Consider the following 21721-nt stretch of genomic DNA (forward strand, 5'->3'; position numbering starts at 1 on the left):
CCCTATTGGTCTGAGTTCAGTGCACGGAAGCCCAACGAGACTTCCAGGCTGTGTTCATGTCCAGGATGGAATCTGCCTTCTCCCTTTCGGGCTGAGGGTTCGCAGTGATGCTTGTTGTTTGCCTAACCGTAATTCCTGCCCTCTACTGAGTGTCTACCGTGAGCCCTTTTATCTTCATTAGTGGCTTTTCCTTTGGCCTTTCCACGACGCACTGTCATTGGTGTCATGTCCCCATTTTTCAGTGGATGCTGTCAGATAGGTTAGGATGGCTTGCCTGAGAGTGGCTGCCCTGAGGTGGAGGCAGTGATGGGAGGAAGCAGGGTGTGGGCTACCTGAGAGCTGGTAATGAATGCCCGCCCGGCTCCCTGATTTGGATGCTGGTCCCACAGGGAGTTTGGTTTCTGAAAATTCACTGAGCTGTACTGGACGTTTAGGTGAACTTTTCTGTATGTATGTTATCCTGCAATAAAAAGTTAAAAATGTGCCCTAGCTGGTTTGGCTCAGTGGATACAGCGTCGGCCTTCGAACTGAAAGGTCCCAGGTTCGATTCCAGTCAAGGGCACATGCCCAGGTTGTGGGCTCGATCCCCAGTGGGGGACTTGCAGGAGGCAGCCGATCCATGATTCTCTTTCATCATGGATGTTTCTATCTCTCTCTCCCTCTTCCTTCCTCTCTGAAATCAATACAAATATATTAAAAAAAAAAAAGTTAAAAATGCTGCCCTGGCCCGGTGGCTCAGGGCGCATACCTAGGTGGCGGGTTGAATCCCCAGTCGGGGTGTGTACAGAATGCAACCGATCAATGTTTCTCTCCCTCGCTCTCTCTCTCTCAACATATCCTCAGGTAAGAATTTTAAAAAAAGGTAAAAATGATTTGCCCAAGGTTACACAAAAAAACGATGAAGCTAAGAGTGAGCCCTTGCGTACATCACTGTTTCTTAAGGTGTAAGAGACCTTTCTGTCTGGTTACAAGGGATTAAAGGGTCCCGAACTGCACAATGAGAAAGTTGTCTCCGCTTCGCTCTCTGTCAGATTACATCATGGAGGGTCTCCACCACTAGCTGAAACACTGACCAAGCTTCCTTTCTAACAAGGGGAGGGGAGACTTCCGGCTTAAAACGGTAGCCAGCAATGCACCTAGCTACACTTTAATGCCCTTGTTTTATTTTCATTACATTTAATTTTCCACAGTCACTATCTGAGGCAGACTTGGCCTCCTCAGTGTCCATTCCCACTTTCTGCCTTACTAACAGAACCCTGATTTTTGTACCCAACCGAATAGACCTCGATTCCCAGCTTCCCTTGCAGTTAGATAGGCCAACTGGCTCAAAAGTGCTTTCAGGAATGCTCCCCGCTTAAGAGGGACAAGGGCACTCTTTCGTCCTCTTTCCTGATGCCTGCCTGATGGCCGGTGACTCAGCAGCCACTTTGGGCTATAAAACAGCCTTGATGATGGAGGGCCCACCATGAGGACAGCAGAGCAGAATGGGAGAAGGCGCCTGGGTTCCCAGTAGCACCTTGCAGCTAACAGATGAGCCTTGGATTGCCTTCTCCCATAACGAAGAAATAAACTATCTGTTTAAGACTCTTATTTCTGCTCTGTTCCTCGTAGTGAAATGCAATTCCTTACTGAAAGAACCTCCAAATTATGGCACATTATACTTCTTTTCCTGACAGTGGTATACAGCTTAAAAAATTTTAAACCAAAGTAAATGTAAGCGCTTCCAGACAAACCAATGACATGAGATGTGAACTAGCGTGCGTGCTTCATTGAACATAAACGACAAATCAGGACAGGGGTTTGGGAACCGCTGTACTGGACTACATACTGCCTGGCTGCCTGGACAGAGCCCGTGAGGAAGCAGGTTCTGAGTCTTCCAGGGGGACACTCTCCTGGTGGCACCCGCCTTCAGGGAGCTCATCCCTGGGCCCACGTCCAAGCCAGATCAGTTCCCGAGGCCCAAGGGCACCCCTGCTTACCAGCTGTCTCCCAGGTCCTGGGTGCTGCTCCTTCCCTCCTGCCTCTTCTCCAGCTCCACCGCTGTCTGTTCCAGCAGAGCAGACACAGCGTCCTGTGGAGACAAAGGCCGATGGGTTCCCTGGCACACCCTGGACGCCGCCACTCCTGGCAAGAATCGGAGCTTCTCAGGGTGAGGCCCTCCCAGTGCACAGAGTGGGTCAGCAGCTTGCCCCCAGGTCACATACGTTGGAAATACGTTGGCTCTTCTTTCTGTAGTTCTCCTGCAAATAACCCTGTGTGTGGACAGTTTGGGAAGACAGCCCCGTTTAGTAGTTGAGGGAGACCGAATTATAGGCCCCTGGTTGTAAGGAGATGACAGTACAGCCAGGGAGACCATCAAAGGAACCATCGATTACAAAGCAATGTGATAGGGACCATGCCAGACGTTAAGGATTGATGGTTGGGAACAGAGAAGCAACGGCAAAGTCAGCTTAGGGGGGTGCATTCAGGGAAGCCTTCCTGGAGGAAGAACATCTATACTGAATGATATCTACAGTGAAAAAGCTGGTGTGAGTTAAATTATTTAACCCCTCAAACTCCGTTTCCTAATAACCTGTGACAAAGGGTTGTTATGAAGATTATACGCATAAGGTATGAAAGAGTGCCTAGCACATAAATGGCACTCAGTGTCTGCTAACAGCAAAGCAAAACTGACCTTTTCTGAGCACAGGGTTAATTGCAGATGCAGTTGGTAGTATAAAGCCAGATTGTCTTTTGGCGAAGGAAAGAGGAACTAAAATCAGCTGAAGGCCTGGTATGTGCCAGGCACTGGTAAATGGCTTACAAGTAGCATCTAACTGAACCTTTGCAGCCATCCTGGCTGGGAGAGATTATGATTATTCCCTTGAGGAAAGGGAAAGAGAAAACGAATGTGCCTCAGGTTAATGTGACTTATCCAAGAACAGGCTCTAGAAAGCAGAGGGGTCTTGTTGTTAAGACCTTTGCCAGCTCATGGTCACATGTTTGGAGCGCGGGAGACATGGGTTTGCGATATAGCTTTGTTGCTTATTAGATGTTTGTCCTTAGGTAACCTCCCTGAACCTTGGTAAACTGTACATAAATAGGGACAGTGCCTGACAAAAAAGGAAGTACAGAAAATGATGATGATGACGAAAAATGATGATGATGATGAGAAGTAAATAGATTTAATTCTGACCCTCCTCCTACCTGGGTGACCTAGCCCATCCCGTCCACTGAAATTCTAGGCAGTGACTGCCCAAAGTAACCAAGTACTGATGGAGGGAAGAAGCAGGATCCCTAACATGCTCTCTGGGGACCCCATCACTCTGTGTTCAAGGGCAACTTCATTGCTCAACAGAGCCCTGGCCCGTCTACGTGGCCAGCGGATGTGGGCTTTCCAAGTGCAGGAAAGAGTTTAAGGACAGTTCAGAGGTGAAAGTGTACCACACTAAAATGAAAATACGTATTTTTTAACTAAAAAAAATAGGCAAATGTGAGATTTTTAAAGAAAAACTAATAACAAAAGAGACATCACTGATCAAGCGCTCTTTACAGGCACTTCTCCAAAGCTTCCTAACAACCTTCTCTGACCCAGATCACAAGTGTAGAAGCTGACAGGTAAAATGACTGACCACCGACACCCAACTAAGAAAGCCCCAGTCTCTTGCCCAGCCGGCGTGGCTCAGTGGTTGAGTGTCGACCTATGAACTAGGAGGTCAGGTTCAATTCCCCAGTCAGGACACATGCCTGGGTTGCCGGCTTGATGCCCAGTGTGGGGTATGCAGGAGGCAGCCCATCAATGGTTCTCTCTCATCATTGATGTTTCTGTCCTCTCCCCATTGCCCTTCCTCTCTGAAACCAATAAAAATATACTAAGAGAGAGAGAGAGAGAGAGAGAGAGAGAGAGAGAAAGAGAAAGAGAAAGAAACCCTTCACCCCAGTCTCCTGGCTGTTCTCCCCATGGTTTCCCTCTGCCTCTTACAGAAAGCCTCCACTAGGCACATAGTAGGGTCTCAATAAAGGCTAATTTTGTACCCTCCACAGTTTTTTCTTTTCTTCCCCAATTCATGTTTAAAATGTGGTGAGTGAAGGTGTTCACCACACAAGTTGTATCAGGGCAAGGAAAGCACAGAGGGGAGGGCACAATCGGGAAGGAGAAAGCTGCAGGTGGGGGAGATCTCTCCTACCCTGTCCCTTCACCCACCACCCCCCTCCTGGGAGAGGCCACTCCCTCCAGGGGCTGCCTGTGCCGGAGGCCCCCCTCCCTCCACTCACCGTGTTCTCAGGCCCGGGGGTGGGGGCCCGGGCTCCTCCTGGCTTGGGTTCCCTGTTCTGTTGCTTCAAGTATTTGTAGCTCAGGAGGTTGTACCAGCGAGTCGACCTCTCCCCAGACCGGCACACCTCAGCCAGGCTGATCTGGGCGCCTCCCTGTTGAGGAGGGAAAAGGGAGAGTTAGGAGCAGGGCCCACAAGGAGAGCTGGGGAATTTGGCTCCCGTATGGAAAACATCACTCTGGGTGGGACGGAAGCTTCCGGGGCGGAAGGGAGGGCTAGTTGTTGATCATTTCCAACAATCATGCATTCACGAATTATCCATTCACTGGTTTACTCATTTGCCAAAAGCTTATTAAATGTTTATCTCTAGGTACTGAAATGGAGAGATCCCCAGGCTAGATTGTTAAAGAGAAAAATAGGATAATGCAGAACAGAATATATAGTGTGCCACATTTTCTATAAGAAATATTTGAGGTACAAGGGGGAGTGAACATGATCACATGATCCTATGTACAACAAGAAAAAATGGAGCCCGGCCAGTGTGGCTCAGTGGTTGAGCACTGACCTATGAACCAGGAGGTCATGGTTCGATTCCCAGTCAAGGCACATGCCTGGGTTGTGGGCTCGATCCCCAGTGTGGGGCGTGCAGGAGGCAGCTGATCAGTGACTTTCTCTCATCGTTGATGTTTCTATCTCTTTCTCCCTCTCCCTTCCTCTCTGAAATCAATAAAATAAATATGTGTGTGTGTGTGTGTGTGTGTGTGTGTGTGTGTGTGTATATATAAAGAAATAATGGAAAGAGAAAAAAGAAGCCAATGAATGTGGTTACCTATATAGTAGGTGGGGGGACTGGGGTGGACAGGATAAAGAGAGGAGGATTTCTCTATAGTAAACCTTTCTAAACAATTTTTTCTTTGAATCATGTAAATAGATCCCTTAAGAATAAAACAAACTACAACAAATCAACGGAATAGAGAGGAACCGCCATCTAGTATAAATTACATCTTACCTTCAGAGATGATAAAATGTGAAAATGACGTGTACCCTGAAATCTGTGCTATAGACAGATGTTAGGTGATGGAAGCAGGGAAAATAATACAGGGGAAGGGTATACGAGGGGATAAGAGAGGAGGGGAGTGCGATTGTCCACAGCGTGGCAAAAAGACCTCACTGAGCCCTAGCTGGTTTGGCTCAGTGGATAGAGCACTGGCATGCGGACTGAAAGGTCCCAGGTTCGATTCTGATCAAAGGCACATGCCCACATTGCAGGCTCAATCTCCAGTAGGGGGCGTGCAGGGGCAGCCAATCAATGATTCTCTATCACTGATGTTTCTCTCTCTCTCCCTCTCACCTTCCTCTCTGAAATTAATACAAATATATTAAAAAAAAAAAAGGACCTCACTGAGGTGGGTGGCACGTGGGTTAAGCCCAGAATGAGGCAAGGGAGTGAGCCTTGCCCATCAGTATTTCGGAGAAGAGACAGCAAGTGCAAAGGCCTGGAGCGGGGAGCTTGCAGGTGTATTCAAGGGCACAAGGAGGCTGGAGCAAGCCTTGGGGCTGAAATCCAAGGTAACAGGAGCAGGTAGAAATGGGGTTAAAAAAAAAAAAAAAGGTCTTGTGAAGCATAGGAGAAATAACAGCATGTTGGTCTATTGACCGGCCAGATGCGGTGGAGGCGGCAGACCTGAAGACAGGAGAGAGCAGAATCACGGTGGCCATGCCATCCATGAGAGAGAATGGCCAGAGATGGGGGTGGGGAGGGCCCATCCTTAGAACCAGGAGAAATGGCAGAACCCACAAGACCAGCTAGAGGTGGTGAAAGCTGTGGGAACTCTTCGGGTTCCATCTAACCTCTCACTGAGTGAAGCCAGGGCCCCTTGGAGGGTGGGGACAGAGCTGCTGGAGGCTGGAGGAGAGAGGGCAAGAACTCAGCACTGGGAGGAGCGGGGAGGGAACTGTCTATGGAGACGAGAATAGTGCTGAGCAGCATCGGGGCTCATGGGAGCTTCGAGACATGATGACAAAGTGACGCCACCCAGCACAGCTGAGTGCTTCTCCTGTTGCGCAGGGGGAGAGAGTACACTGCGACAGGCCTGGGGTTGTGCCACGCGGGGGTGGCAGGGTAAGAAAGGGTGGGGAGCCACCGTGCCGTGCCGGGAGCTGGTCCATCCTTGCTGCTTGACACAGTCGCTGCAGAGAAGAAATGTCTGCACAGCATATGTTTCAAGGGACCTGGCGTATATGGCATACTGTTCTTAATATGTTTGCTCCCTTTAGCACTATGTGTTTTAACCAAGGTCACCTCTCCGAGAAAGGTTGTTTTCCCAGGTAGGGATTTTTCCCTGAAGTTAGGGAGGGGATAAAGCTCCTTAACTAAGTGCCAGGCGGGTAGTTAATCACTTTAACTACAAACAATCATGCTTGAGCTACATAATCTTTACTCCCTGGAATGGAGATAAGAAACGCCCTAACCTTTGTAATAGAAATTGACAGGATTAAAATCGGCTGGTATAAATACGGATGTAACAAGACAATAAACATCAGCTCCTCATCAGCTCCTCATCAGATCCTAACCAGAACCTAGCCAGAGAACATGGCAAAAGATCCTGGACAGAACCTGGCTACAGAACTTCACTGGAGAACCTAGACAGAACATGGCAAAAGAACCTGGATAGAACCTGGCTAAAGAACCTGGTGACTAAACCTGGCTGGAGAACCTAGCGAGAGAACATGGCACCAGAACTTGGTTGGAGATCCTGACCAGAACTTCGCTGGAGATCCTAGCCAGAACTTCGCTGGAGATCCTAGCCAGAACTTCGCTGGAGATCCTGGAGGGAGAACCTTGCTATGCTGATGAACTGAAACCAGTTTCCATGTCATTCATTCTTCGCCGACTCCGTCCACACCTTTGGGGATCCCTGGACCCGTTGGGGTTGGACCCCAACAGTGCCGGTTATCCACGGGCCATGAGTGGGGCCCGGGAAATGGGCTGCCTTCACAGAACCTGTGGCACTGAGCTCAGTGGTCGGGGGTGGGCGACCAGGGCCCCACCGGACAGCCTGTGACCCGTTAGGCCACGCTAGAGCATCAGATAGGACTGTGGCCTGCGATACTGGGGAAGGCAGGCCACGTCCTCCTCCAAACCCCTAATCTGGGTCTGGGCACATGAGGGACACACACAGTGACCCTGTGAGAAGTAGGACAGTGCGATGGTTCGGCACAAGGGACGTGGGATCTGTGTTCACACCCAGACTCCTCCACCTACTCACTGGATGGCCCTGGTAAGTTACTTAGCCTTGATCCCTTATCTGTCAAACAGGTAAGTTACTTAGCCTTGATCCCTTATCTGTCAAACAGCGGTAATCCTAACGCTGCTTCCCAGGGCTGCTGTGAGGATGAAGCGAGACACTGCACACGAAGTTCTTAGCCCAGCACTAGACACACGGACACACTCAGGATGGGCACTACTGTGGCCTGGCGGACGAGATGGCTCAGACTCTGCAAATGCAGCGGTGAGGGGGCCTCTGCGTGGAAGCAGACAGCCCTCTCCCCTCGTGTCTCACTTCCTCGCCTCCTCCAGCCACCAGAACACGACAGCCTGACACTCCATCTCCCCACAGGATACGGAGAAATAGGCCTCTCATTGGCCGAGGATGGAGACAAGCCACGGTGGGATGAGCGCTTGGCTGCTGCCATGGCAACCGGCACTGGCCAGACATCAATTAGGGAGGAGGAATAAAAGGCGTCCAATTAGGAGAAGAAAACAGGACTGAGTCTCTGCTCATCTAGGCATGGCCAGGGCTGCGGAAACGCTAGGCTGGGGGGAGCCCGGGCTTGGAAAAGCGCTCTGCTGTCACTCACCGTCCTCCATGCCTGCCACACCCTTCGGCCACCGTCCCCACCTGTGGGCTCCAGGGAGCATGGTGCCGGCGCTGAGGACACACGGAGGGGCTGACCTGGGTGGGCTGCAGAGGCGAACCTGCCTGGGTTCTAACTCTGCACCTGCCACCTGCCACCTCCTGACTGTGTGACCTTGAGAAAGTCCTTTCTCCTCTTCGTGCCTCAGTTTCCTCACTGGTATAATAGGACCTATTTTATAAGACTGACTGAGAATCAATAGAGAGAATACACGTAAGGAGCTTAGCCCATGGCCTGCCACATAAATGCTGACTATTGCCTAACTGTCGGTAATAATGACAACCGCAGATGCAGTGATGTACCCAGCTGAGGAGGGACAGGAACCAGCTTCCAGGGAGACTCTTCACTGCTCTGCATCCTTGCTATGGGCACCAGCAGTGCCAGCATCTCCTGGGGGCATGTCAAAATGCAGAACCTCGGACCCCATCACAGACTTGCTGAACCAGACTCTGCATTCTAACCAGAGCCCTGGGTAACCTGTGCGTGTCTCTCACCAGTTTGGGAAGTGCTGCTTTAGCACCTCATTTAACCCCCAGAGAGCCACCTGTCAGATAAGGAAACTGAGACTGAGAGATGAACTGTCTTAGGGAACTCAGGGCTGCGCAGGGAAGCACAGGGCTGGTGACAGCCTCAGGGCCAACATTCCAAAGCTGCGGCCCTCAATTCCCTGGCAGACCAGGGTTTCACAGCACAAACACGTCAGGGTCGGGGATGGAGAGCAAGGAGGTTCCCCACTTCTCTTAACTCATTACAACAAGCGCCTGAGTTAGCTTCGAAGCCCCATTTTACAGATGAGAAAACTGAGCAACATTTCTATGTACTTGGGTCAGCCTGGCTCTAGGGAATGGCTTTCTTGGAACACAAATGTACCCGGAGCTATTTCCTCTCTAATCCTGACTTCTGCCAATGGGGGGAGGAGGAGGAGAGGAGGAGGAAGTTGGAGGGGCTCTGCTCCAGGGCGTGGACTAGCAGTGGCCCCATCCAATGAGAACCTACTGTGTGCCAGACACTTGAGTAGGTGCTTTACATGAACTGTCTCTTGTAAGCCTTATAACGACTCTTTTAGTGGGCACGAGGCAGGCATTACCATTTGCATTTTATGGATGAGAAAACAGGACCAGAGAGGTTAAGTAACTTGCCCAAGGTCACCCAGCTACACCTCGAGTGGTGAAGGTGGGATCTGAGCCCCTGTATATGTGTTCTCCTGCAGTGCCGCACGGTAAAGCCACGGCATGCGGCTAGTTATCGTCGAGGTCCTGGCATCTTAAAAAACACTTTCAGGGCTGTCACTCTTCCTCCTGTGAAACAAGCTCCCCCATCCCCAATAAGTCTGAGAGTGCTGTCTGCCCGTGGAAAGGTCTCTGCCCAGAAGCCCAGCTGAGCCTACAGCCTTTTCTCCAGACCTTCTCCCTGAAGAACACGATGCACCATTCCCCAGAGGACAGACAGACACAGCCCTCACCAGGCAATCCTCCGGATGGCTCTGGTCAGTGGTACAGACGTCGACTCTTAAGGTCTTCTGGTGAAGGGCTGGGTAGGACATGGACACCCAGAACACCTCATTGAACATGAGGGCGTCCGAGGCGTCCAGAGGCCGCGTCCGGAACAGGCAGGTGGTGCTTTCGGAGCAGGGAAGGACGGCCACACGGATGTTCCTGGAGGGAGACAGAGACGCAGGAGAGCCCGGGTCAGCCCAGGTCTGGGCCTGACATGTGGGGCTAACCGCATGCTGCAAATGCCAGAGTGAACAACTGTCATTTCTCAGGTCGTCACGCAGGTGTGTGTGAAGGATACAGAGGGCCCCTAAAGATAACGCACTGCTCTTCCTCCCCCTGAATCTCCTAAGTCCTTAGGACCTCAACGCATGGGGAGCCTGAGGCCAGCAGCGTGCAAAGGTCCACGTGCCGTACGGACGAGGCTGCTTGTTACCACCGAGGAGCCCTCATACCGCTGCTGGTAGGAAGGCAAAGTGTGACGAGCCCTGCGGAGGGGAACGTGCCATCCGAACAAAATCACAGATGCATTTACCCTTGGACCCAGACAGCTCGCTCTTAGGCTCTCTCGCCCAGATACCTGTGGGAGGACCAATGAGCTATGCAGAAGGTTCCCCATCCCAGTGCTGCGTGGGTGAGTGTGAGACAGAAAACCACCCCGGTGCTATCCCATCTTCCTTCTGCTGGGCTGGCTTTCCTCCTGCCCCCCTCCTTCCCGCATGGCGCACCCCCGGAGGCTGGTTGGGTGCAGACCACAGAAATAGGAGCTCCTGCTGCTGTCCTCAGGGCTTAGGGTGTAGCGAGAGGAGAACAGGTAGACAGACGAGCTCAATGAAACAGAACCCGTCTGCAGTGAGGAGCCAACAGGCAGAGGGGTAGGTATTTGCTGGATGATCCATTTCAGGGAAATCCCGACAGAAGCACAGGGATGGCGCTGACGCTTGAGGATGGCGCGCCTGTCTCTGTGGGGAACACCTGAGCTCAGAGCAGACAGAAGGGGCCATGGCCACCTTCTTCACGAGGCCTCAAGTTCACAGGTGCAGGGATTTGCTCCCTGGCCCATTCTTTGTGCTGGCACATGGTAGGTGCTCAGGACGTATGTGTGAAGGAACCGAAGGGACCAGAGGGCTTCTCATGAGAGTGGGCGTGTTTGCCACTGTGCCTGTATCCACATTCACTGCCTGACCCTTAGCGTCAAGGTCACAGGCATGAAATACCAGCAATGGGTTTACGGAGGCCGCTGTCCGAGCAGGAGAGCGACCCAGGGATGGCTGCGGAGAGGAAGACACACACTCCACCTTGTCCGCTAGATACTCACACTTTCTGGTCCTGCTGCAGCAACAGGGCAGAAAGGTTACTCAGCTGGACGATTAATATTGCAAACTGCTTATTCTTTTCATCATACCTGCAAGGAAAAGGGGCACATGAAGCACCTGTGGGTAATGCATTTCTCTCTCTCTTTTTTCCTTTAAATATGTTTTTATTGATTTCAGAGAGGAAGGGAGAGGGGGAGAGAGACAGAAACATCAATGATGAGAGAGAATCATTGATCGGCTGCCTCCTGCATGCCCCACAATGGGTATGGAGTCCGAAACCCAGGCATGTGCCCTGACTGGGAATTGAACCGTGACCTCATGGTTCATAGGTCGACGCTCAAGCACTGAGCCAGGCCGGTTGGGCTGTCTCTCTCTTAATAATCACAGATGTGGCTGCGGGCAGCTCTGGAGACTGTGGTGAGTCAGAAAGCACAGGCCATTGCTTCGCTGCTATGCAGGAATGCAGGAGCAGGGAAGGACGAATTTTAAAGGGAAGTCAGAAGTTTGTGTGAAATTTCCTGATTAATTCTTATTAAAAAAAAAAATACTGAGGCCCTGGTGGGTGTTGAGACCCTGCAGAGAAAGGTTGCCAGTTTGATTCTTAGTCAGGTCACATGCCTGGGTTGCGGGCTCAATCCCAATCCCCGGTTGGGGGTACCAGGGGGGCAGGGGATTGATCCATGTTTTGCTCTCACATTGATGTTTCTCTCCCTCTCCCTTCCTCTCTCTCTCAAAATCAATTAAAAAATCTGTTAAAAAGATATTGAGGCCCTGGCTGGTGTGGCTCAGTTGTTCGGAGTGTCATCCCATACACCGAGAGGTGGTTGGTGGGTCCGATTCCTGGTCAGGGCACATTCCCAGGTTGTGGACTCGATCCCCAGTTGGGCCACGTTCAGGAGGCAACCAATGAACGTGTCTCTCTCACATCAATGTTTCTCTCTCTCTCCCTTCCTCTCTCGAAAACCACTTTTAAAAAAATGGTTAAAATGGCAAACTTTTTTAAAACAATTGAGGCCATCCCCCATCAAGAGAAAACAAGAACCATCCATCTGGGCTGCAGCCCCCAGGGGGTGACTTCGGTCCAGATGGCGGAGACCTGGTTGAGATGCTGCGACAAAAGCCACAGCAACGAGAGGCAGGAAGGGCTCAGGCAGGGGCTGGCTCTGCCACTGGCCCGCACAGTGAGTCGGGGCACGTAACAAGGTCTTCAAAACCTCATTTTTCTCTTGTAAAATGGGTGCTGGGAGGCACGGGAAGGGTGGCCCCTTTTAACTAGGAGTCCACCCTGTCAGCAGGTCCTGCTGCTCTGCCTTCCTCCCTGGGCAGCGGGCTGGGCACATGCTGCCCAGGAGGAAGAGGCCTTGCACAGACCCTCTGTCCCCTCTCCCCGTTACTCACTGCAGGGCAACCTGAACCCGGGTTGCTCCCACCGCGTCTGGCTCCTCACTGTCGAAAGCAGGGGCTTCTGATGATGCACCGAGTCTGGAAGGCACGCGGGAAAGACGGGCGTCAGAATCCCTTGCAGTGACCTGGGCTCTGTCCGGGAAGGTGCGGTCGCTCAAGGAGAAAAGGTTGGCAGGTCTGCTCAGCCCCCCTACACACCCTGCCTTCCCACCATCGCTCCTGGTCGGACTTGAAGGGGCTCCCCTTTCTCTAGTACGTGCTCCCCTAGTCTTATGCCCCTTAATGGCGACCACGAAACTAGCCCTCTCCCAAATCTGAAGCACCCCAGCCCTGGGAGGAGCTGCCCTGCCTGCATCTTTGGCTGCTGGGGAAAGGTGGGGTCCCTGGGGCATGCCCTGCTGTAGGGGACGCCCCTCCCACACACCCTGGGGGCCCAACGTCTGCGGGATCACAGTTCCCAGAGACCCAGGTCTCAGGGACCCACCTTTGCACGGAAGCCTCATACACGCCACTGTCCCCGGCCACGGATTCATCCGACACGGCAGCCGAGACGCAGGCCACTTTGAGGCCACACCCCTGGGCCGTATTCACAGCTGGAGGAAGAGGTGGGAGAAGGGTGGCAAGGTGGGGTTCAGAACCAGGGCACTGCCTTTGCAACACACACTTGAGATCCATCCATCCTCTGTCCTAAGAGGGTCCTGACAAATTCCAACCACCTGTGAACTCGACAGCCAGGTGCCGCCTCGCTTCGGGGTGAAGAAAGGTAGCATCCGATTCTGTGTTTGACGTCTGGGTGAAACTGCCTGGGTTCAGTTCTCAGCTCCACCACTTACTGCTTCAAGATATTGAGACACTGCCCGGCCAGCATGGCTCAGTGGTTGAGCACTGACCTGTGAACCAGGAGGTCATGTTTCGATTCCTGGTCAGGTCACAAGCCTGGGTTGTGGGCTCACTCTCCAGTAGGGGGAGTGCAGGAGGCAGCCAGTTGGTGATTCTCTCTCATCACTGATATTTCTCTCTCTCTCTCTCTCCCCCTTGCTCTCTGAAATCAATAAAAATATATATATTTTAAAAAGATACTGGGACACTGATGTCACGTCTGTGAGCCCGGATTCCTCATCTGTAAAATGGGGGGGATACTCACCTTGTAGGGCTGTTGGGAAGACTCACTCCGACATTAGAGGGAAGTTTGCAGCATAGACTGGTGTGGGGAAAGCGCTCTACAAAACCCATTACCTCGGTCCTTACTGCGATGACACCCCCATGCCTTCCGGGTGAATCCCTACACACCTGGACCCTCGGGAAGGGCAAGGGAGAGGCGGGAAGGACAGAAGCACTGGCTCTCCCACTCAGCCTGTCCCATTCCACCCCTAGCTCAGCTCAGCTTCCTGCCCTTGACGGAGGCCCTCAAAAGTCTCTGGGGAGGGGGGGGAGGCGGGGGAGTGGGGGCAGACTGGAGAGACTGGGGGTGAGCAGCTGGGGAAAGGGATGTGGTGGGAGCCTGGGAGATGCAAGCAGCCACCTGGGGTGGCTTTTCCAGCCTGGGGCCCACACCTGCTGCAGCCTGCAGACCTCCTGTCTCCAGACCCCCACATCTCCACCCTCCGCTAAACCACTTACGGAGATTAATTTGTCTGCTGACTGAACGGCAGCCCTAATCCCTTAACCTGCTTAGCGTCTGGGCTCAGCCTGGCATCGATCACTGTAGGGAGGTTCTGGAGGTGGCATGACGGAAACGCCATCCTAAGAGGGGCTGTCTCTGGCCCACGGCCCGAAAGGACACTGTGGGGGCAGGAGGGGAGTCACTCCTGGCTCCCGGCTGGGGTCTGAGTGTCGGCTGGGGTCAAGTGTTATTAGAGGTCCCACCTGCACCTCCTCTCCAGGGACCAATTGTCTGAAATTGCCACCTGCTGTAGGAGGAAGCCTGCTTTTATTCTGTTTGAGAGCACACAGCATGACCCCCTTCCTGCTGAGGGAGCCTAGGGGTCTCTCAGCTCCTCATCTAAGGAAACTCATGCAGCAGAGCCTCTAATTAACTAGGGAATCTGGCTCTCCCTTGCACACAAAGGGATAATTCTGGGCACCACATGGCCCTCCTGCCCATTCCTGTAGCCTCGATGCTCAGATGGGTCCAGCTTCCAGTTGGCCACTCGAGGAGGCAGGGGCAGGCACCTGAGGCAGACAGAGCCGGCACTGGCTTCACGTGGGTTCCGGGAAGGCCTGGCGCCCATCCTGACACTTCCGCTTCCTAGCTGTGACACTGACCTCGGACAAGTCGTGTAACCTCACCGTGCCTCACTTCTTTCTTCTGTTTTATGGGGATAGAGCAGCACATACCTCAGAGTTGCTGTGAGGCTTAAATGAGCACATATGCATAACAGTATCTTGTATACCTGCACTCAGTAAGTCAGAGCCAGGAAAGGCCAGAGCTGAAGGTGAGCTTACTGAGCACCTGCTCAGTCCTGACCTTCACACCCAAGGTCAGGCAGGCACAGTGGGGCCAGAGCGCCGAAGTGTCCCAGGAACGAACACCCTTGGCTACTTCGCATGCTAAGAGGAGAGTGACAACAATGATGTTGGGTTCTTGGGTCAAAGAAACACCCATATTCCAATCCTTGCTTTCCCGCTTCTGTGTGTGTGGGGAGGGGGGCCTACGGCAAGTGATGTCATCTTTCTAAACTGCTGTTTTCTCATCTGTGAAGTGGGCACAATACAAGTAAGCTATTGCACCCTATAAATCACATCGCCCACCTTTGATGCACCCCGATAAATGCTAGCTGTTATGATTTATTACGCAGCTTTCTCTCAATAAGTCTTAGCTGCCATCCTCAGCATTGCCTTCTGTTTGGGACATTCCAACATGAATCTCAATCCGACCCCATACAGAATGGGAGTCAGATCACATTCCCTGGCTGCAAACACTCACATGGATCCCCACTGCAATTAGGATAAAACCCAAACTCCTTCCCACAGGCCCCCAGGCCTTCTGGGACCAGAATCCCCCTGCGTCTCCAGCCCTGCTGGTGACTCCGACGCCTGGCCCCTCTTGCAGACCCCTAGCTCTGGCCTCAGAGACTTGCTCTTGCTTCCCTCAAGGCTGGCTCGTTCCCCTTGTGGAAACCCCGGTTCAAGGCCACCCTCCTTCACAACCCAACCTCAAAACCTCCATCACATCCCCTAGTGTAATTTCTTCCCGGTGCTTTTATTGGCCTGGTTGTACAGTAACCGCCTGGGCCTTCATTTGCACTGACGCTTTATGGGAGCAGGGACCCGTCTGTCCTCAATACTGTATCCCTGTGACTAGCCCAGTGCCTGGCGCATGGCACCTCTGCTGAATGAATGGATGAGCCATGTGCAACCATTCGCACGGGCCTGGCATTTCATTTCAGAATGTACTTAATGATAATTACCTGCTGAATGAATGAATCCACCATGGAAAAACCCTTAGCCCAAGACGTAGAACATGTAAGTACACTCTACTGAATGAATAAAGAAATCCATAAGCCCTATGGTATGATAATGATCATGATTATCATTGTGGTCCGTGCCCAGGCCTGAGCACAGTTCCCCCCTCCCTCCCTCCTGGAGGCTCCTGCCCACCCGCCGTGGTTGTGTTCTCTACCTTGGCCCAACTGCTTGCCCTCCATTCCGGGTTCCTCCAGCTGGTACCTCTCCCGGCTGCCACTGCCAAGGCTCAGTTCGCAAAGAGTGGCACTCAGCTCCGGGTCTTCAAACTCCAGGGGGCTCAGGAAGGCGTCTCCAGCCAGGAGGGGGTCATCGATGAGAGGGGAGCAGGGCGGGGACGGGGAGGAGAGGGAGGAGCGTGGAGACAGAGAAGTCATGGACTTCGGGGTGCCGGTCAGGGAGCGCAGGGCCTGCAGGCGGCCGCCCCCCTCGGCCCTCTGGGTCTTGGCCACCTCGTCCTCGTGGATGGTGGTGATGTAGCCCGAGGGCCGGAAGCCCGTGGTCCCCTCCAGGAGCAGGAACTCCACCTTGCTCTGCAGTTCCGAGTCCAGCTGCTCGAAGGGGTCATAGTAGAGGTCAGTGAAGCTGGCGGAGGTGGAGGAGTCCAGGCTGGAGGCAGCCAGGGAGCCCCGGCTGGACGTAAGGGACCCAGGGCTGCTGCCCGAGGACAGGGACTGCATGCTGCTCGAGAGGCTGGGGGCAGAGAGAGGATGGAGGGTGAGGATACACGGAGCAGCTGGGACAGCCGGGACATCCTGCCCAGCTCTGAAAAGCACCTAAGCACTCAGAGTGCATGATCTCGCCGGACCCTCTTGACAGTCTCCAGGGTAGACCATGCACCCCCGTTTCACTAGAGGAAACTGATACCCCGAGAAGGCAACCCAATCAGAAACTGGCAGAGCTGGGATTCGAACCCAAGCCAAATGCCTTAAAGCTCATTTCCCCCTCTGTATCTCTGTTTCCCAAACCTCCGCTGGCTGCTTTCCATTTTCATGGTATTTTCCCATATTTTAATCTAGCCCAAAATAATATGTTAATTCAAATCAACTCTGTTATGCTTTTATATGTGTGTGTGTGTGTGTGTGTGTGTATATATATATATATATATATATATATATATATATATATAGAAAGGAAACTATATCCTAAGGGTAAGTGGAAATGCAGGATCACTTATAACAAAGGCTACGGTTGAAATATCTGAAAGCACAGCAAGAGGCAGCCGATCAATGATTCTCTCTCATCATTGATGTTTCTATCTCTCTCTCCCTCTCCCTTTCTCTCTGAAATCAACAAAAATATATTAAAAAAAGAGAAATATCTGAGAAAAACAAATGCTGTGAAAGTCCAGCGACACAGTTGCCCACCAAGGCCCAGGCCTGAGGTCTGCTCTCCGTGTCGTGCAGGAGGGACGCCTGCACCTGGTCAGCCCCCGGACAGCACTGTCCCCACTGCCCACCGCTCACCTTTTCAGCTGGGAATGCAGAGCTGCCACCTGCCGGGTGGCTTCCTCCAGTTCTCTCACCAGCTGGTTCCTCTTACTGTTTAACTTCAACCTGAAGGGAGAGAAGGCATGAGGGGGAGCCCTGAAGAATGTGTCCCTGAAAGAGGAATCACAGGCATGTACCCATGGAGGTGGACACACCGACACACAAGAACCTTCTGGAAGCATTTCCCTGTGACGTTTGGGGAGATGTGAGCTCCCCATATAATCCATAGCAACGGCTTATATCATCAGACACAATATACCAAGTGCTGTGCTAGAAACAATGTGCTATGACAATGTTTTAATTCATTTGCATAATAACCCTAACGAGGTAAGAATGGCTTTTACCACTTTACATATGAAGAAGTTGTTCTTAGGTCCAATAATTTACTTAAAGCTACAGAATTAGTGGCAGAATTAGGATTCTACCCAACTTTACCTCCCTCCATTTCCATGGAAAAATCTAACCACACTAACCCTCCACCAGCATCCCAGGCCTTCAACACAGAGCTGGCTCTAGACACCTGAGCAGTGGTCAGGGATGGGCGGGGACTATTAATGGTCAATGGAACCTGTGAAATTCCAGAAAAGACCATTGGAGCAGCAGGCAGAGAGGCCTTGGCATGGTCCTTGGCCACCGTCCCTGGCACTGTTCTTCCAGAGTCCTGCCCGGGGTAGGGCAGGCAGCAGGCGGGCACACGGAGCCCGAAAGGAACAGAATCCTTGACTATCCACAGAACGAACAGGGCCGAACCCCTGACCCTCCCTAAGAGCAAAGCCCTGGAAGGAAGAGGTCAAGGAGCCGCTGGGGCCCCCACTTCTACCTCCATTATCCTCTTCTCTGGGAGAAAACCACGGAGGCATGTTATGGGAGTAAAAGCAGGTCCCCACTGAAGCCCCAACAGGATGCTGGGGAGCCAGGAGTCAGGTGGCCTTGACTTCCTGAGCACAGGGTGTGGCCGCCGGCAGCAACACGCAGGCGCCGAGGCCTCCTCCCAGAGGCGCTGGGCCGAGCGGGCCAGATGGCATTTGTGTGTGATGCCGGGCACGTGCCGGGAGGCCAAGAACACATCAAGCACCGAAGGCAGAGGATGCAGAAGGTGCACAAGCTGAGCTCAGCACCTGGGGTGCTGGTTAAAAATGCAAGAGCCTGGGCTGCATCCCAGGCCTGGGGAACCAGTCCCTGGGGGGCAGCCGGGGGAGCCCGCACTCTAACAAGCACCCCGCCTGAATGCACAGCCGCTCTCAGAAGTGGTGGGAGGCCCTACAGGAGGGGAGGGGTTAGGACGAGGGGTGTCGAGGTGTCTGTCATTCTGACTGATTTGTGACTGGGGTTTGGCAGGCCCCGTGGAGTGGTTTAACTATTCCTGTCCTCAGAGGCATCTTGAATGGAAAGGCTATTGTGTGAAGATGAGGCGCATAATACTCCCATTTCCAGACACAGGAGAGAGAGAGAGGAACGTGGGAACAGAAAGAGACCTAAGGAGACAAGAGTCAGAGGGATGGACACAGACAGACAAGCGTGGTCGGGAAGCAAACAGCTGTAGATTCGAAGACTGTTGAGTCAGCTTTCTCCTCTCGCCTGCAGAGGCTCACAGCTTTCAGCCTGTTCCTACCCTTACCCAGGCTCTCCCCTCCTCCTGCCCACATGCCCCTGGCTTCCCTCTGCATGTCCCCCAGAGGGCCCTGCCCTGGGGGACCTTCAAGTCACCCGCTCAGCAGCTGCTGCAGAGTGGAGATCCTGGCTTCCCGGACTGGCTGTGAGAACTTACAGTTCCAGGGAAGCCACCCAGGGGCTGAAGGCAATAATAAAAGACCCTCTACGTGGGCAGCAGCCTAAAGCAAGCATGGGCTCTGGAGCCAGTGAGCCTGGGATCTACGCACAGCTCTGCCACTCAGGGATGTTGGGGGAGCCTCCGTTTCCTCATCTATAAAACGGAGATCAACCTCAGTGTTGCCAGGAGGTGTAAATGAAGGACTGCATGACAGATAATGGACACAATGAATCAATGAATGAATGAGAAGTTGGAGATTATGGGACCTCCTGTGGGTGCGAGGTTGTGCTCTGTGCAGCGTGGGTGTGCAAACTGGTGTGACAATGAAGGAAATAAAGTTTGTTACAAGGTTGAAAGCAAAGAATGTAAACCAGTGGCTTTCAGATTCAGTCAGGCCCACAGGAAGAAGCTGATTTAGCCTTCATAGTATTTTTTAAAAACTGTTGGATTTGCCCGGCCAGCGTGACTCAGCAGTTGAGCATTGTCCTGTGAACCAGGAGGTCACGGTTAATTCCCGGTCAGGGCACATGCCCAGGTTGTGGGTTCGATCCCCGGTGTGGGGTGTGCAGGAGGCAGCCGATCAATGATTCTCTCTCATCACTGATGTTTCTGTCTCTCTCTCCCTCCCTCTCTGAAATCAATAAAAATACATATATTAAAAAAACCTTTTGGATTAGTTTTCAATATTAAAAAAAAAAAATCCTAACACTTTTCATGAAACACTAGGACCTCTGGCAGCCCCAGGACGGGCAGTGAGGGAAGGGCCTCACGCCCCCTCCGGGCCGCGGCCCAGCCCCACCTCTCGGTCAGCGCCTTGCTCTGGGTGTCCCGGGCTGCCTGCAGGTCCTTCTCCAGCCGCTTGCGGGCCATCTCCAGCTGCTCCACCTCGCCCTGCGTCCACTTCCGGGGGCTGATGAAGCGCATCTCCTTCAGCAGCTCCTCCTTCTCGCTGATGAGGATCAGCCGGTCCCTCTCCGAGTCCAGCACTCCAGGCCAGGCCTCACTGTCCAGCTTGGCCAGCTGGATCTTCAGGTTGGCGATCCTGCGGGCCGAGAAGGGGGCATGACCGGTGTGCCCGCGGCATTGCAGGAGCAGGGTAACAGATGGCACGTCCAAGGTTGTGAGAGACAAGGAGCCGTGACATCCTCCGAGCAGCCTGATGGTTCCTGACTTCGTTTTGCTCAGCACAGTGGTCGGCAAACTCATTAGTCAACAGAGCCAAATATCAACAGTACAACGACTGAAATTTCTTTTGAGAGCCAAATTTTTTAAATTTAAACTATATAGGTAGGTACATTGTTATTAACTTAATTAGGGAACTCCTAAGCTGGCCTTTGCTAAAAACGTCCTCAATCTGATCGAGGTACGTTCGCTGAGGTCAACCCCTTCCAACTCTCCCAACCACACTCGTCTTGTATACTTGTTTCGTCTACCTCCTTCCGTTCATCCTCTCTATATGTCCACCCCCCACTTCTTCTAACGCCAAATCTTCAAAATAGACTCACCCAGGCCAAAAACCGACTTCTGCGCATGGGCCACGAAGTTTCAATCGCACTGTACGTGCGCGCCCGCATGTGGTATTTTGTGGAAAAGCCACACTCAAGGGGCCAAAGAGCCGCACGTGGCTTGCGAGCCGCGGTTTGCCGACCACTGGCTCAGCATGTCGTCTCCAGGAACATATTTTTATCTAAGAGACCCAGGCAGTGCCTGCCAAGTGCCAACAATGAGCAGGCGCTGCAGGGATGGGGTAGAGGCATAAACAAGGCCTGGTCGAGGGGGACACGAGCCTGGCAGAATGGAATCGAGAGCTGGGTTCATCACCAGGCAACGGCCTCTTACCACTAGCGATGTGACCGTGGACAAGTCATAATCTCTCTAAAGAGAGCGACCATTCCTCCTGAGTTGTGGTTGAAGGCTTTGTGACACATCCATAAACTCTCAGAGCGCGCTATTTGGCACATAGTAGGTGATCAATAAATGTTTCCGCTGCCTCTGTTGTTGGTACCTGGTCTGACCGTTTATCGGGTACATGACATTGGGCGAACTCCCTGAGCCTTGCTCACTTCACAGCCAAGTGTCTCAGTAGGCACAGATTGTTAGAGTTAATTAATTTAAATTCCATATTCACACGTAAAGATAACAAAACAATTATTCATCATTCAGAATTATTGTGAAAATGAGCCATTATGTATTTATTACATAATTAGAGGCCCGATGCACAAAATTCGTGCAAGAGTAGGCCTTCCTTTCCCAGGCTGCCAGCACCGGCTTCCCTCTGGTACCCGGGACCTGGGCTTCCCTCACAGCCCCAGCTTGGTCCGGAAGGACATCTGGTCTAATTGGCATGTTACGTTTTTACTATTATAAATGTTTAAAGTATGCATCTGTTTAGTACATAACAGGTACTAAACCAGTGGCAGTCACGGGCCCCCTACAACCATAGCTAAGACCACAACTGCTAACCAGTGAGTGTGGTGGCAGCGCCCTGTGAGCAACCATGGACCTGGGGCCTGAGGCCTGGAGCTGGGGTTTTGGCTCTGGCCTTCTTGATGAAAGGTCATTTTTGTTAAGAAATCATTTTGGCATCACGAGCTTCTAGCACTTTCCCTGG

At 52.5% G+C, this 21721-nt stretch overlaps 1 protein-coding gene across 1 annotated transcript in view; it reads right to left on the reverse strand.

Annotated features, from left to right (window-relative positions):
• WWC1 (WW and C2 domain containing 1) overlaps nucleotides 1-21721 on the reverse strand; it is a 117671-nt gene that overhangs the window by 15994 nt on the left and 79956 nt on the right. The window contains exons 9-17 of the mRNA XM_070414449.1: nucleotides 19910-20152; nucleotides 17316-17405; nucleotides 16007-16542; nucleotides 12869-12977; nucleotides 12379-12462; nucleotides 10983-11069; nucleotides 9634-9826; nucleotides 4255-4407; nucleotides 1980-2071 (exon numbers count right to left, since the gene is read on the reverse strand). Coding sequence (XP_070270550.1) covers nucleotides 1980-2071; nucleotides 4255-4407; nucleotides 9634-9826; nucleotides 10983-11069; nucleotides 12379-12462; nucleotides 12869-12977; nucleotides 16007-16542; nucleotides 17316-17405; nucleotides 19910-20152 — 1587 coding nt within the window. The remainder of the gene's footprint in view (nucleotides 1-1979; nucleotides 2072-4254; nucleotides 4408-9633; nucleotides 9827-10982; nucleotides 11070-12378; nucleotides 12463-12868; nucleotides 12978-16006; nucleotides 16543-17315; nucleotides 17406-19909; nucleotides 20153-21721) is intronic.

This window comes from Myotis yumanensis, unplaced genomic scaffold, assembly GCF_028538775.1.
Source record: "Myotis yumanensis isolate MYYU_CA2020_CCGP unplaced genomic scaffold, mMyoYum1.0.hap1 SCAF_5, whole genome shotgun sequence".
NCBI classification, from domain to species: domain Eukaryota; kingdom Metazoa; phylum Chordata; class Mammalia; order Chiroptera; family Vespertilionidae; genus Myotis; species Myotis yumanensis.